This window comes from Marmota marmota, unplaced genomic scaffold (assembly GCF_001458135.2).
Source record: "Marmota marmota marmota unplaced genomic scaffold, marMar, whole genome shotgun sequence".
Taxonomy (NCBI): domain Eukaryota; kingdom Metazoa; phylum Chordata; class Mammalia; order Rodentia; family Sciuridae; genus Marmota; species Marmota marmota.
The window spans coordinates 3,975,028-3,989,899 of record NW_026000241.1 but is presented as its reverse complement, the minus strand read 5'-3'; the positions used below and the strand labels follow the sequence as shown (position 1 = coordinate 3,989,899).

The 14,872-nt window shown below is 40.1% G+C and overlaps 1 protein-coding gene across 1 annotated transcript; it reads right to left on the bottom strand.

Annotated features, from left to right (window-relative positions):
* Positions 1-951, bottom strand: LOC107145018 (olfactory receptor 7C2-like). The gene has a single exon (XM_015488861.1). The coding sequence runs from the start codon at positions 949-951 to the stop codon at positions 1-3; it is 951 nt and encodes a 316-aa protein (XP_015344347.1).
* Between the last annotated feature and the right edge of the window lie 13,921 nt (positions 952-14,872).

The window sequence follows — 14,872 nt, the reverse complement described above, 5'->3', positions numbered from 1 at the left end:
TCAGGTGAGATGTGCCCTGAGAGGCATCATCTTGCTGAAGACTCTCCCCAGGGCCACCTTGATTTCCCTATTCCTGAGACTGTAGATGAAAGGGTTCAGCATGGGGGTGAGCATGGTGTAGAGCACTGAGGACATGAGACTCATCCCAGAGGATGGTGTAGCAGCAGAACTGAGGTAGACCCCAAGGCCAGTGCCATAGAACAAGGAGACCACCAGGAGGTGAGACCCACAGGTGGAGAAGGCTTTGTACTTCCCTTCAGCTGATGAGATCCTTAGGATGGAGGAGAAAATCTGAGAATAGGAGAGAAGGATGCCACTGAGAGGGAAGACAGCTAGGACGATGGCCACAGTGTACACCACTATGTTGTTGATGAGGGTGTCAGAGCAGGCGAGCTTCAGGATTTCAGGAAGATCACAGAAGAAGTGGGGGATTTCCATGTTGGTGCAAAAGGACAGCCTCAAAACCCTCAAGGTGTCTGGGAGAGTGCCTAGGATGCTGACCAACCAGGACCCCAGAACCATGAGCAGACAGAGCCGTGGGTTCATGATGGCCATGTAGTGCAAGGGGTGACAGATGGCCACAAAGCAGTCATAGGCCATCAGTGTCAGGAGCAAGTTGTCCTGGCATCCAAACACTAAAAAGAAGCATATCTGTGAGACGCAGCCTGCAAAGGTGATTTCTTTGCTGTGAGTCTGGATGTTCCTGAGAGCCTTGGGGATGGTGGTGGAGGTGAAGCCAATGTCAGCCAGGGACAGGTTGGAGAGGAAGAAGTACATGGGCGTGTGCAGGTGAGAGTCTGAGACGACAGCCAGGATGATGAACAGGTTCCCCAGCACAGTGACTAGGTACATGGCCAGAAGCAGGCCAAAGAGGAGGGACTGCAGGTCAGGGTCATCTGTGAATCCCAGGAGGACAAAGTCTCCAGCTCCTGTTTGGTTTCTTCTTTCCATAGTGCTGGTGTATTTTCCCAGAAGGAACCCCAAATTTACTTCAGCCAGATGCTAGGGAGGCTGTGATAGGAGGACTGCAAGTTGAAAGCCAGACTCAGCAACTTAGTAACATCCTGTCTCACAATAAAAAATAAAAAAGTGCCTGGGATGTGACTCAGTGGTTAAGTGCCTCTAGGTTCAATCACTGGTTATATATATATATATTTCCAAATAGGGATTCCCATGGATTCCCCAGTGTATTTTATTGAAACCTTGGGAACTCAGAAAATCATTTATTTTGTCTTATCATTTGAGTCTCTTTGCTGACAAGTTTCATTTAACATTTTTACGGCCAAAGCAACAAATGAAGACGTTCCTCTATGTCAGTAGTTCTCAAATGGTGTCCCCAAGAATACCCACCTGGGCATTACCTGGAATCTTGCTGAAAAGTGCATTTTCATGCACACCTCACCTGACACCTGAACCTCACGCTGTAGGTGTGAAGTAGCCTTCTCTGTTTTAAGAAGCCCTGTCAGGAACAGAGGCCCACTCCTGCTTGGGAACCAGGGCTCTAGATCTTGCCTGCATCCCCACCCAATCCTCATTCCCCAGGTGCTCTGCTGTGTTATGCCTGATAAACATGGGAATGAGCATCTCCTAGTTCCAGGAAGGTTGTCCTGTCATGGGAAGCTCTCTATTTTACTGTGCTGCTTTTCTGTGATATCTACATGTCATATCCTGTGGACATGTGTGGTTCTTTTGCTAGAGCCCCCAACAGCCTCTACTATTATTATTATAGTTTCCATTTCATTTTAATTATGACTTTAAACTATATGCATTCAGAAATGATAGAATTTCTAAATACAGAAATCCTAGAGTTTCTAAAAATAGGCATGAGTCTTAGGCATATTTTTAAAATCACAACAGAATATTCCACCATGGGGAAATGGCTCTTCAAATCTTGCCCATTCTGGACATTTACTTTTCTAGTTTTCTCTATAAAGAAGACAGTTAAGGTTAATTTTAAGTTTATACTTTCTTCTTTTACAATAATCTGCAAAAGACTTCTGCCATTTTTTTTAAAAAAAATCAAGTATTTTCTTTTTTACATGCATATAAATGATTGACTTAAACTGACCATTCATCAGGCTGCCAGATCCATATTGTAAAAAATTGTCCATCTTCATGATGTACTTAAGAGTTTAGTAGGGAAAGTCACCTAGCATTATTTATATCAGAATTTGATTTCTTGTTCCAGCTTATTCTTGTAGATGAATGTTAGAATCAGCATCATTGGAAGTAAAATACTATTGGAATTTTATCAGAGATTTCCTTAAAGTTTTAAAGTAATTTGGGAAAAAATGACATCATTACAACATTCAGATTCTCATATCAGTAGCAAGAATTTCTCTCCATGTATTTCAATCCATTTTAGGTAAATATTAATTTCTCTCCATGTATTTCAATCCATTTTTAGGTAAATATTTATGGTTTTTAAAAGAAAATGTAGATCATGTTCATTTCTTGTTGATAATATTGAGTATATTTAAGCATTAATGCTGTTAGGAATGATGGTCCGCAATATCATATCCACTATTGTGATTATATTCAGAAAGCATTTGTATTTTTTGTGTTGATGAGATGTCCATAATTTATGAACTTTTAAAAAAATTTCATGATTTTTTAAAAAAGTCTACTTTGACTAAATAATATCACTTTATAACACCTAACCTTTTTATTTGGTTAATTCCAGATCCTTGTTAAGGTTTTGTGTAAGATAGGGAATTCTTTGTTTGCCACATAATATGATGCTCAACTCATATTAAATGGTATAATATTAACTATGTTATTTTTATCCCATTAATATGCATTGTTTATCCCTGCATACTTTGAAGAAGCTTTTTAAAATTTTCATCAGAGTGTAATGACTTACTAGCCATTTTTGAAATATAATGTTGATTGCAGTCTCCATGTTCCTAAATAAATTCCAAGCCTTTAATGTGGAGCAAAAGACCAAAGTAGCTACATAATCAAAACACAATATAAAAATAAAGTAAACATATATATGGGCATGAGTAATCTCGAAAAGTAGAGGAACTGACTAAAAAATTTTTGGTAGAAGTAAAAAAAATCTTCAGAAATTATAACTTTATATTGAAATCATCTGGAGGGAAAAGGGCACCACGTAGAAAACTGCAAAAATAATCTACTTGGTTAGTCAATGTTAATATATTTCATTAATAAAATCTCACTTATAAATTAAGATTAATGTATTGCTTGGTAAAAGGTTGAGAGAGTTAAAGATTCATTAAAGGGATATTAAAATTAAATGTTTGAGAAGATTTTCATTCTTACCATTAATTTATAAAAGTGTAATAAAAATAAGATTCCATTTTCATGGAAGTAAGTGAGAAGTCCTTTTTTAAAAAAAGGTAGCCATGCCAAATTCTGTGATGGGGAAAGGAAGTAACATTTCAGGTACTGATATGAGAGGATACTTGGTCCGCCTTTCTGGGATGCAGAAATTAAATCATCAAATAGCCCTTTTATAAATTCTACAAGAGTCACCAGCATATGACCAGGGATCTCCTGAGTAGTGACATCATTGTTTCTTTTTGGATTTGTTTCTTAGTGTGTCATATAAAAACTGCAAATGAATACATATGTCATCGATCCTTAAAAAATAGCAACCTTAAAACTTAAAAAATTTGGAAATAAAAATACCATTAGGCAAAACTAAAGCAGAAAGAAGCATAAAATGAAGGTAAAAGCAGAGCTAGAGAACTTAAAAGGAGAAAGACCCTAGAATAGAAAAACAAATTCCAGATCTAATTCTATAGCATCCACAACTAGAAAAAGTCAGACATCAAATGAAATGGATTAAAGGAGACAAGAGGAGGAAGGAGCAGGTGTGATGTAAGGAGCAGTAAATTCCATGCATGTGTGATTATGTAAAATGACCCCAATATTATGCATAACTGCAACGCACTAGTAAAACCCTTCAAAAAGACAAAAAGTGATGGGTTGGGATTGTAGCTCAGTGGTAGAGTGCTTGCCTAGCATGTGTGAGGCACTGTGTTCGATCTTCAGTACCATATATAAATAAAAAATTAAAACAAAGGTTAGAAAAAAAATCTTTTAAAAAAAGACAAAAAGTGAATTGAAATGTCTAGAATTAGGAAAGAGAAAAATGAACACAGAGGTAAGGAAATGCTCAAACTTATAAGATAATATTTCTTACATCTCTAAGTTGCATATACTAATTCACAGTAAGCAGGTGGGGGTTAGAGAAGAATAGATGAACTTGGGGTTAGACAGAAGGGAGAGAAGGGAGGACAGAGGATATAGGGGTCATAAGGAGAGTAGAATGAATTGGACATTATTAACCTATGTGCATATATGAATACCCCAGCTGTGTGATTCTATATCATATACAATCATAAGAGTGAGAAGTTGTACTCCATTTATGTATGATGTGTCAAAATGCATCCTACTGTCATGTATGACTAATTAGAACAAATAAAAAATAAATAAAATGAATGGAAAAAAAAGTATGTAACTGTCCCAAAGTAGAACTTATTTCTAGGGATTGTCCTAAGTTGATGGAAGATAACAAATCAACAACCAAGGAAAAAAGCCAAAAAATTACAAGACTTACCACCAAAAATGCTCTGGCCGGAACTTTAGGTGGGAGCAGAAGCAGAATTCTTCTTTAAGTAAAGAAGAAAACTAAGTTTCTCATCACTAATCATTTGTCAGCAGCCTGGAAATGCAAACCAGTGCAATAGATGGAGAAAAAGGCACCAGAGACCTGATTATGGAAAAGGCAAAGTGTCTACTGGGGAATGATCTTGGCCAAATTCTGTTGTTATAGCATGTGCATGTACGAATATGTACCAACAAATCCCAACTATGTACAACCAAAATGCATCAGTAAGAAACAGGGAAAAGGCAAGGTGTGGTTTATGGAGGATAGAGTGGCTGCAGATGACAGATTGGTGGCTTCAGACTTATTGTAACTGGGTGTGATTTTACTAAGCCTGTTCACACAAAGCCAGTGTGTAAAAAGCAGAGGTCACTGTAGGTGGCGTGGAGGCAGATAGCACATTGAGATCTTTGGCAAATATTGCTTTTTTCTATTTCTGAATTTCCATTTTCAATTCTAACCCAGAAGTCTCAGTATTCTCTATAACTTTTCTACACATCTAACTTATTAAAAAATAAAATGTTGACAGAAGGGACAAAATGTTGCATTTTTACATGCAGAGAATTTATTAGGAAATAGATCTCCAGCATGCCAAATATTAATGAAATTTACAATACCTAGAATGGAGACCAGATCCTTACAAACACACAGCCAATGGGAGATTTAATCTGTATAATTACTTGAGGACCTGCCTTGTGTTATGATTTATATAACTTGATTCATTATATCATCATTGCTGTTTTTATATAACAGAAACAAAATGTGTTATGATAATGCAATGATAATAATGAACAAGTGTAGGCACTCACTTCCTGTTAGAGAATATTATCACTTTATCACACCTGATTTACTTTCATTTCATCCCAACATGATTCCTATGAAGTAAACACTCTTATGATCCGTATTTCATGAATATAGAAACTGAGACAAAAAACATTCCATAACATGATGTCAGAAGATGTATGGCTGGACTTGAGTTAACTATACAATATACAAAAGAAGGTACCGTGACATAATGAAGGGGTAGTTTCATAGATAAAAGAAAAAGAAGCTTCTCTGATACAGGAGAAGAAAGTCCCCTCTAGTGGCTCCAGAACAATGGTGGAGATGTGCAGGGAACACTTGAGAGAAGGTCAGTTCCATCAGGAAGGTGAGAGATGCTCAGATCTGGGTACCAGAAAAGAGAAGTAAGATGAGAGGGGAGGGAGAGGGAGAGAAGTCGAGAGACACGGGAGCTGACTGCACAGACTGCTTGAGGTGAGGGCCCCTCCTCACCACAGTGTCCCCAGTTGAGCCACCAAGTCTCCTTCTGTGAGGCTTTTCTGCCTCCCACCTGCTCTTACATCAGCAGCCCTTGGGGTGGTGAGCTCCTGCTCTTCCTTCCCTGGGTGATGAGGGTCAGCTCAGTCCTGAGGAAATGCAGGAGGTGGCCTCAGGCATGAGTGCTCTTCAAGGTTCTGGTGAATCCTCTCATTCCTGGCAGAGCTGAGCTTGGTTGAGAGGATCAGGGGCATATTTACTATTTCCAGGGCCTGGGAGGTTGAATTCTCATGAATGCTCATTAAATTAATTGTTACATTGTTATTCTATTCTCTGAGCAATTGAGTTTCCATAAGTGAGAAAACCAAACTAGAAAGATAATTTTGCATGCAGCCAGTTTTGTATCCCTTGTAACCCAGGTCCTTGGGTTACATGAAAGATGCCAGCCAGAAGCAAACACTGCATGTGAGCATTTGTATGTGGAGGCCAATGGAGCCTCAATCTATATACAGAAGCTGGCATCTTCTTCACAGGAGGAGTTCAACACATGTATGTGCTTTTGAGTGAAAATGAAAGAAAACTTACTCGTGCATTCCCTGGCCTTTGAGAAGAGATTATTCTTTAAAAATGCAAGTTGTCCCTTGAGATAAACGGGCATTTCCAATATTTCAAATCAAAGTTATGAAATAACTTTGAGAAGGTATGGAAGAGAAAAGGTGAACACAGTTAGGATGACAAAGAGCAGAAAGCTTCACAAAGTGAGTTATGAAACTGTTGTAGAGGAGTTGAAACCAAAGAAAGGGAAACTCAAGAAAATAAACTGAAGGAACAAGTTCTACTTCCACCATCTGAACAAACTGGCCATTTCTTGTTCTGAGGCTTCAAACTTTGCAGTCAACAGCAATTTTTTAGTCTCAGGACAGTGGATGCTTATATAGTTTATCTGAGAATATTTTCAGAGCACTCTTGATGTCCTTATTCCTCAGACTGTAAATGAAGTGGTTCGTCATGGGGGTGACCACAGTGTATGTCACCAAGGCTCTTGCACTTGAGTGTGAGTTTTGGGTCACAGCAGAACTCAGGTATACACTTAGAATAGTACAATAAAATAAGGGGACCACAGAGAGGTGAGATACATAGGTGGATGCTTTATAACTCCTCTGAGCTGATGAGATCTCACAGATGGAGGAAACAAGTTGTTCCTTATATTTTAGTTTTAAGCAGCTTCCCTGAGACCTAGCTATAGTTGAAGGACTGCACATACGTCATGTGCACAATCTGATGAGTCCAGATATGTACAGAGCCTGGTGCCCCCATGCAATCAATGCCCTAGACACATCAATCCCTTCCCAAGTTTTGTTTTGTTTTGGTTTTTGCTTTGTCTTTGTCTGTGGTAAGAACAATTAACACCAGTTCTGACCTCATGGAATGTTTTCAATATCATTTGCTAGTGCCAGGCATTATGTTGTAATCAGGTGTCTAGAAATTAAATGTCTTATATAATTAACTTTATACCCAATGAAGAAGCAACTGTTCCCTCCCACACTCCCTCAACACCCTTCTGCTCTGTGCTCCATGAGCTTGGTCACTTTAGACTTCTCACGTAGGTGGAATCACATGGTATTTGATTTCAAAGGCATCCCCTAGACCCATGTGGATTCCTTTGTTTCAGGCATCTGTATTTAAAAGTTATGATCTGGACAGACAAGGTCTCTATGAAGAAAGAAAAATTGCAGACTGATGTTCTTCATGAACATAAATAAAAATACCCTCAGCAAAATATACACAAGATGAATTCAACAGCACCTTGAAAGGATTGTTCCCCACTGAGAATACATGAGCTCAAGGACCACAGCTCTGAAGACCACTCTCTATAACCTCCATGGCATCCTGCCCCCCTCAAGACACTCTGTCCACTTCTCTATGTGATTTATCCTTGTGGATGTTCTCTCACAGACACACGTCATGCATCATATTCTACCTTTGTCATTACAATGTTAGATCCACATGAGTGGAGATCTTACCTGCTTTTTTGTGTGTTTTTACAAAGGTGAAAAAAATGTTAGAAAATACAGAAAATATTGAAGCAAACTGGTTTATACACTGAAAAGGATGACCGAGTATTTGGGGCTGGGGTTGTGGCTCAGTGGTAGAGCACTTGCCTAGCACATGCGAGGTGCTGGGTTCAATCTCCAGCACCACATAAAAATAAATAAAATAAAGGTATTTTTTAAAAAGAATGATTGAGTATTTAAAGGGGTATCAAATAACTGCATTGAATGAAATTGAATAACATTTCAAGTAAATTCTCAACAAAAGGCCCCAAATAATAATTTTATTCCGTCAACATGGGCATCTAATTCAAGATTGAATTGGCAAAGTCCTAGAAATATAATAATAAAAACAGATCCTTGGGAGCAGTGAAAGAAGCACCCACAATTATCATTTCATCCTATATAAACACAAATGGATTCAAAAGAGCTTATGACTCTGGACATGATGGCAAGAATGATGAAATTAAGTCTCAACCATGATGAGAACTCTTGGATTGCTTTCCGAGTTCTCACCACATGTGAGAGCTAGACACATTGCATACTTCTTTTAATTGTTCCTCATAGGAATCCTATGATGCCAATTATTTACACTTGTTGTATAGACAGGGAATCTCCATAAATACAGTAAAGCTTCTATGTATAAAAGTATGCTCATGAGAAGACGTGGGCAATCTTTAGTTGAGTGCAAAAAAATAGGTTCCATCATGTGGCAGGATATGTTTGCTATTTATATAAATAGTATCAATTCCAGAAAGCAATAAGGAAAAACATGTGCAATAAGGTAGCAAAAAGCAAAAGAGGCAATTGATTACCAAAAGCTGTGCAGAAGATCTGTCTAGATTTAAAAAGCTATGGAGGGATTGGGTCTGTAATATGACTGATGTAGGTTTGACCACCAAAAGTTTATGAACTCTCACATTGCCCCTCCCCCAAATATATCTATAATATATAGAATAATGAAATTGTAAATGGCAAACAGTGGAAAATCAATTAATCCTGTGAAAGAACAAAATCACAAGTTAGAACACTCGGTTCCCCTCCCACCAAAAAAAAGAGAAAAGAAAAAAAGAACTTGCACGAACAGGAGATCCAAGATGGCGAAATAGAGGAGTCCTGTCTCTGGCTGCTCTGTGGCATGAAACCAAGACAGCAGACAGGGAAATTCTCCACAAGGTCTCACCTAGACAGAACAATATCTCAGAGAGTGTGAGAGGACCCCTATGCATCGGGTTTTCACAGAAATCACCAGCGCTGCGCAGATATCAGGCCTCTGGGCCCGAGTAAGTCTCATGATTCTGGACCCAAAGCCCGCAGTTCTAGTGCACACATGGCTCACAAATGGCTTAGAAGAACCACCTGTCAGCACCTCTGCAGAGCTCCAGACTGCACACCGCTCCCAAGCAGGTCACTACTCCACTGCTACCTACACAAAACATAAGGCCATCGCCCAGCTCCCCCCACCTCATCTGACACCCTGGCGCTGGAAGCAGATGGACTCCATCTTGGAAAACCCTCCTCACCACCTTGTGGTGGGCGTGGCCATCAGATTGGATCGCCTTCTGAGCGGGTACCTGATTTCCAGTCCCCGCCCCCACCTTCCCAACAGCGTTAACTCAGCACAGTGGCCACCCACCACAAAAACAGCTCTCAGCTGGACAGGAGTGCATTGCAAACAGGGCACCGCCCACCTGGTGTGAGCCTGGGGGTGAGAGGTCAGGCAGTTGGGACCTGATAAGTAAGAGAGGGGAGGGGACTAAACTCTGGAGCTTAACAGAGAGACTAGGATCTGGGAAATCTCCAGGCAAGAGATGGAGAGGACACCGGGGGCTCAAGTCCGAGGAGTGGTCTCAAAAAAGACCTGTGAGGTGCAATTTCCCTGCTGGGACTGGTGGGTGGCACTCCCCACTTCCAGATGCTCCACACCAGGTCCAGTATTCTCACCCTGATTACCTACACCCTCCTGAGGGCAGATACAGCTACTGGATGAGACAACTCCACATACTGGATGATGACAAAGAAAGAAATGCATCGGTAAGAGTTTTTGTTTGTTTGTTTGTTTAATAAGAACTGTAATGAATTCTGCTGTCATGTATTTAAAAAATTAAAATCAATAAAACTAAAAGAAAAAAAGAACTTGCACAAGCAATATGGAATTGCAGAGAAAGAGATTGGCTAACACACCCAAAATGCATCCAGCCTCAGCAGTGTTTCAATGTAAAGCCATGTATTTTCCCCTTTGAGCTAGTGAATAAGTTACTTTGCTCCTGTGCAAACCCAGCAAGACAGTAGTTACTGTGGAATCTCGGAGCTGTGTTGCAAAGTGGTATTTGTCAGTAGTGTAATAGTCTGATCTTTATAATGTTAAACTCCTTTGGATATGTTCTAATTTTATGGAAAATACTTTACACTACTTCTTTATCGAGTCTGATTCAATTAGACTTCTATTCCCAATATATAATTGTCAACCATGATCCATGCATTGTAGCTTCTAAAAACCAGTATAATTTTAACACATTAAATAAATTGCCAAGTAGTCAAGTACACAATGACAGGGATGTCTCAGCTAGGCTGGCTTGGTTCAGGTGACCTTAGGTAAATTCTGCCAACTTTCATTCTTGCTGAATATTCCTGCAGTATCTACTGGGGTCTCATACTCACCTGGATGGGGTTTCTGAAAAGAAGGTCCATGGGTGGGAGTCTGGATTCTAGCCTGGTGGATGGATACTGAAACTCTGTCCTCAGACAAGCAAGAAGGAGTGAAGCCTTTGACCCCTAGCTTGATTAAGAACAGACCACAAATGTCCCCATCCAGCCCAAGATGCATCCTCTGGGTGACAGCATCAGAGGCTCTACTGACAGCTCCCTCTCCTGCTCATTAGGTGAATCTCCTCTGGATCCTTCAATCCCTGAGCATTGATGTCCCAGTGGGATATTGGTCTGAGCAGAGAGGAAAATTTTCCTGCTCTTTCCCTGTTTGCATGAGACCAGGTTAGAACTCAGGTGGAGCTAGCCTCTATTGCTGCTTGTCCACGAATCTTCCTGCCTTCCTGAAGTCTCACCTCCTTTGCATTGTCACCCAACATTTAGTTACTGGCTGAGCATCAGGAAGTCTCAGAACAACTCTGGGCTTTGTCAATGAAGTGGGAGGAACATGGGGTAGAAGAGAAATGAGGGAGTCAGAGCCAGATTTGCAGACCTTGGGGCAGAGAGCGGAGCAGATGCTGTTGGTGAGAGTCCTTCTCTGTGCTGGTCTTCTGATGTGGCTTCCACTCACTGGCTGTTGCCTCCAGAAGGTGGTGTAGAGTAGGGACCTCTGTGGGGAAAAGCTGCAGAAGCACACATTGGTGTGTGTGGGTGTGTGTGCACCTGAGTGTGAGCATGCGTGCACCCATGCTTGCATGTGCTTGCCTTTCATTTGCTTGTGCATGTGTGTGCCCATGTATGCTTAAGTTTTCTCACATACAAGTGTGCTCCCATGTATACCCATGAGCAGAGTGTATGTGTGTGTATTTGTGAGCACACGTGCGTGTATATCAATGCACACATGCTTGTGTGTCAGGGTCATACACCTTCATAAATCATGGACATTAGCCAATCAGGGGCCTGTATGCAGCCACCTGTCCATGACAATGGTAGAATCTCTGGCTGCCCTTCACATTGACACAGCAAGTGGAGTTGTGGCCCTGGCATTGCACAGAGCGGCACTCCTCCACAGCTGGGGACATGAAGGACTGGGTCACCCAATATTCCAGCTCCATTCAGGCCTTGTCTCCAGTCATCCTCCCCAACATTACCACCCCCCACATCTTCCCCCATACCATGCACCCAGGAGCCCACCAGATCAGAAACAGCTCTGGGACAGCACACTCTAGTCCCAAAGCACATTGGAGGAGGAGCTGGAAAGCCATGGTCCACAGGCCAAACCCATTAGCCCCTGTTTTGAAATTAGGCATGAGTGGGTTTTATGTTTTCAAGTAGCTGAAAAAAATCAAAGCAAGAGCAGTAATTGTGACACTTGAAAACTGTATGATACTCAAATTGAATAATTATTTGTTTTTACTGTGATTAAGACATATAACATAAAATTTGCCATGTTAATTGAAGTGGAACAAAATACATTTCACAATTACTACAGTTTCCAAAAGTTATTGTCACTCCAAAGAGACTCTGTAACTATTGAGAAAGAGCTCTTCACTTCCCTCCCCCAGCCCCTACTCAGTTCCCATCTACTCCCTATCTCTACAATTTTGCATATTTTAGCTATTTCATATGAGTGGAATCCCACTAGATGTGTCCTTCTGTTTTAGTTTATTATTTAGTTTAATGCTGCAAAGTTCACCCTTGCAGCAAGTGTCAGCACGTAGATTCTTTCCCTGGCTGAATGATTTGTGATGAGCACACACCATGTTCATGCCGGTGACTGCTGGTGGACACTGTTTTCCCCCATTTTTGGTTGCTACAAATATTGCTGCTGTGGACACTGATGTACAAGTGTCTATTTGAGTCCCTGTTTTCCATTCTTTGATGGGGTGGAGTTATTGGGTGTAAGATAATTCTGTTTTGAGGAACTGCCCAAGTGTTTTCCCCAGTAGTGGAGCAATTCTCCATTCCTGGTGGTAATGTGTGAGGATTCCTGGTTCTCCCCCTTCTCATCAACATTATTATTTTCTTCCTAAAAGTTTATGTTACTTTTGAATTATTAGTCTATTTTTGATTGATGATAATTTTATGTAATTATGAGTTATAAATGATATTTTGATATATGTATACATTATGTAGTGATCAGGTGAAGGTTATTGGCCTATCATCACCTTAAACAGGTATCATATCTTTGTGCTGAGATCATCCAAAATCCTCTCATCCAGCGATCTTTTATTTATTTATTTATTTATTTGATTTTATTATTTTTTTAAATACACAACAACAGTGGAATGCATTACAATTCTTATTACACATATAGAGCATGATTTTGTTGTTTAGTCACCTTCATATGCAATGAAACAAGAGAGTACATTCCTCCTGTCTACCTGTACCTTTGTGCCTGTTGACCAACCTGTCTCCATTACCCTTTTCTATTCCCCTGTCCAGCTACTGGTAACCCTTACTCTACTCTCCACTTCCAAGAGATCAGCTATTTTAGGTTCATTTGTAGGAATGTTAATAGTATCTTATTGTGATTTTGCATCAAATTCAAATTTTGGTCTCTATAAGTCAAGTTTATTGGGAGACAGTCACACCTGCTCATTTGTGTTTTACCTATGATGGTTGCCACCCCTGTTGCAGAGCAGTGTCACTGTGAGGGACCATCTGGTCTGTGAAGCCTAAGACATTTATTATCTGCCCCTTCACAGAAATTTGGTGGCCACTCCATTCAAGCAAGTAGACAGAGTGAGAACCATGTTAGTGAATGTGTGTGTGTGTGTGTGGGGGGGACACTTCCCTAGGTCAGAGCTGCTTGGTGGGTAGAGAATGTAATGGACAGAAGGACAGATGCCACAGGTGTCTAAGCCCTCATTCCTGAAACTTCTGACTATTTTACTCCACCTTTTGTGTTCAACTGTGAATATTGTCTTTAAAATCAGAACAAATAAAAAAATACATACTGGGATATTATTACAATTGTCCTCAGTTCTATTTCCTTTAGTTTTTATAATAGCTAGCTATTGCTGCAGAACAAGCAGTCCTCAATGCAAATGGTCTAATAAGGATTTTTTTTCAACAAATGGAACAATCTGGTTTTCTAAATCTGGCTCAGGAAAAGCACATGCATGTTTTCAGGAGAGCCCATGGCCTGAAATCACATGAGGGGCAGGAATTCATCTCCCTTGTGAGCCATCCTTTGATCTTGAGGACTGAAGTCATTCTGAGCCTGAAGGAGACACATACTGAAGGATATGGGTATACTACCCTTATAGTGCTGTGGCAAAATTCAGAAAGGGAAGGAATATTTTACTTAGAACAATGGAAGGATTAATATTTCTAGGCAGCACTGGATATTTTTAAGCAGAAACACGTCAGTGACTCAATAACACAACCTAAAAAAATGCTGACCAGTCCTCAGTAAACAAACCCCTGACACATGAACACCAACCTTCCCCACTTCAGTGAAAAGATATATTTACAAAGTAATGCAATTACTTTGCAGTATGAAAAGATATATTTACAAAGTAATGCAATGTGTAATGTAGAAGTTTATCTCATATTTAAAGTCCTCTCTGAATTTGAGGCCAAAGTAATCATATTTTCATTTCATTTTTTTTCTTTCCATTTAGACTTCAAGTGGAAACATGTATTTGAAAATAAGTTTTCCAGTGATTATGGCAGAGACTGGACACCATGCTGGGCAAGAGAAAAGAATCCCAATGGTGAGAAGCAAAGCCAAAGCTCAGCCATGAAGCTCACTGGTCTGTTGGAATCGACCTCATCAGGAAGAGCAGCTGAGATGGGGATGCGCGGAGGCATGAGGGACCCACAAGGGCAAAGCCATGCTGTGGGATTCCCTCCATTATAGGATTATTACACAGGCCATCTTAACTGTCAAATGCATTTTTTATACATGGGGGACAGCAGATTAGTGTGTTTTGGTATCAACAAAAGGAAAGTCACTTGGTATGATCCATCATTTGACAAAAAAAAAAAATGATTTTCAGAAATGTATGTTGTCCCATGAGATAAGTGTGAATTTCCAAAGCTCTAATTCAGGATTGAAAATCACTTTGAGGAAATATGTAGATGATAAAGAGGAAGACTGCTCGGATCTCAGAGGAAGTAGAAGTTTAGCAACTGTGTTTTATGACTCTCATAGAGAAGTTGAAATCGAAGAAAGAAAAACTCCAGGAAATGGATAGAAGGAACAAGTCATATTTCAAAATTCTTACAAAAACATTTCTAATTTTTCAATATGAGGCTTTGAGCCCTGTGA

Excerpts from the sequence above, each read along its gene's own strand:
- LOC107145018 (XM_015488861.1), bottom strand. The coding sequence starts at position 951 with ATGGAAAGAAGAAACCAAACAGGAGCTGGAGACTTTGTCCTCCTGGGA.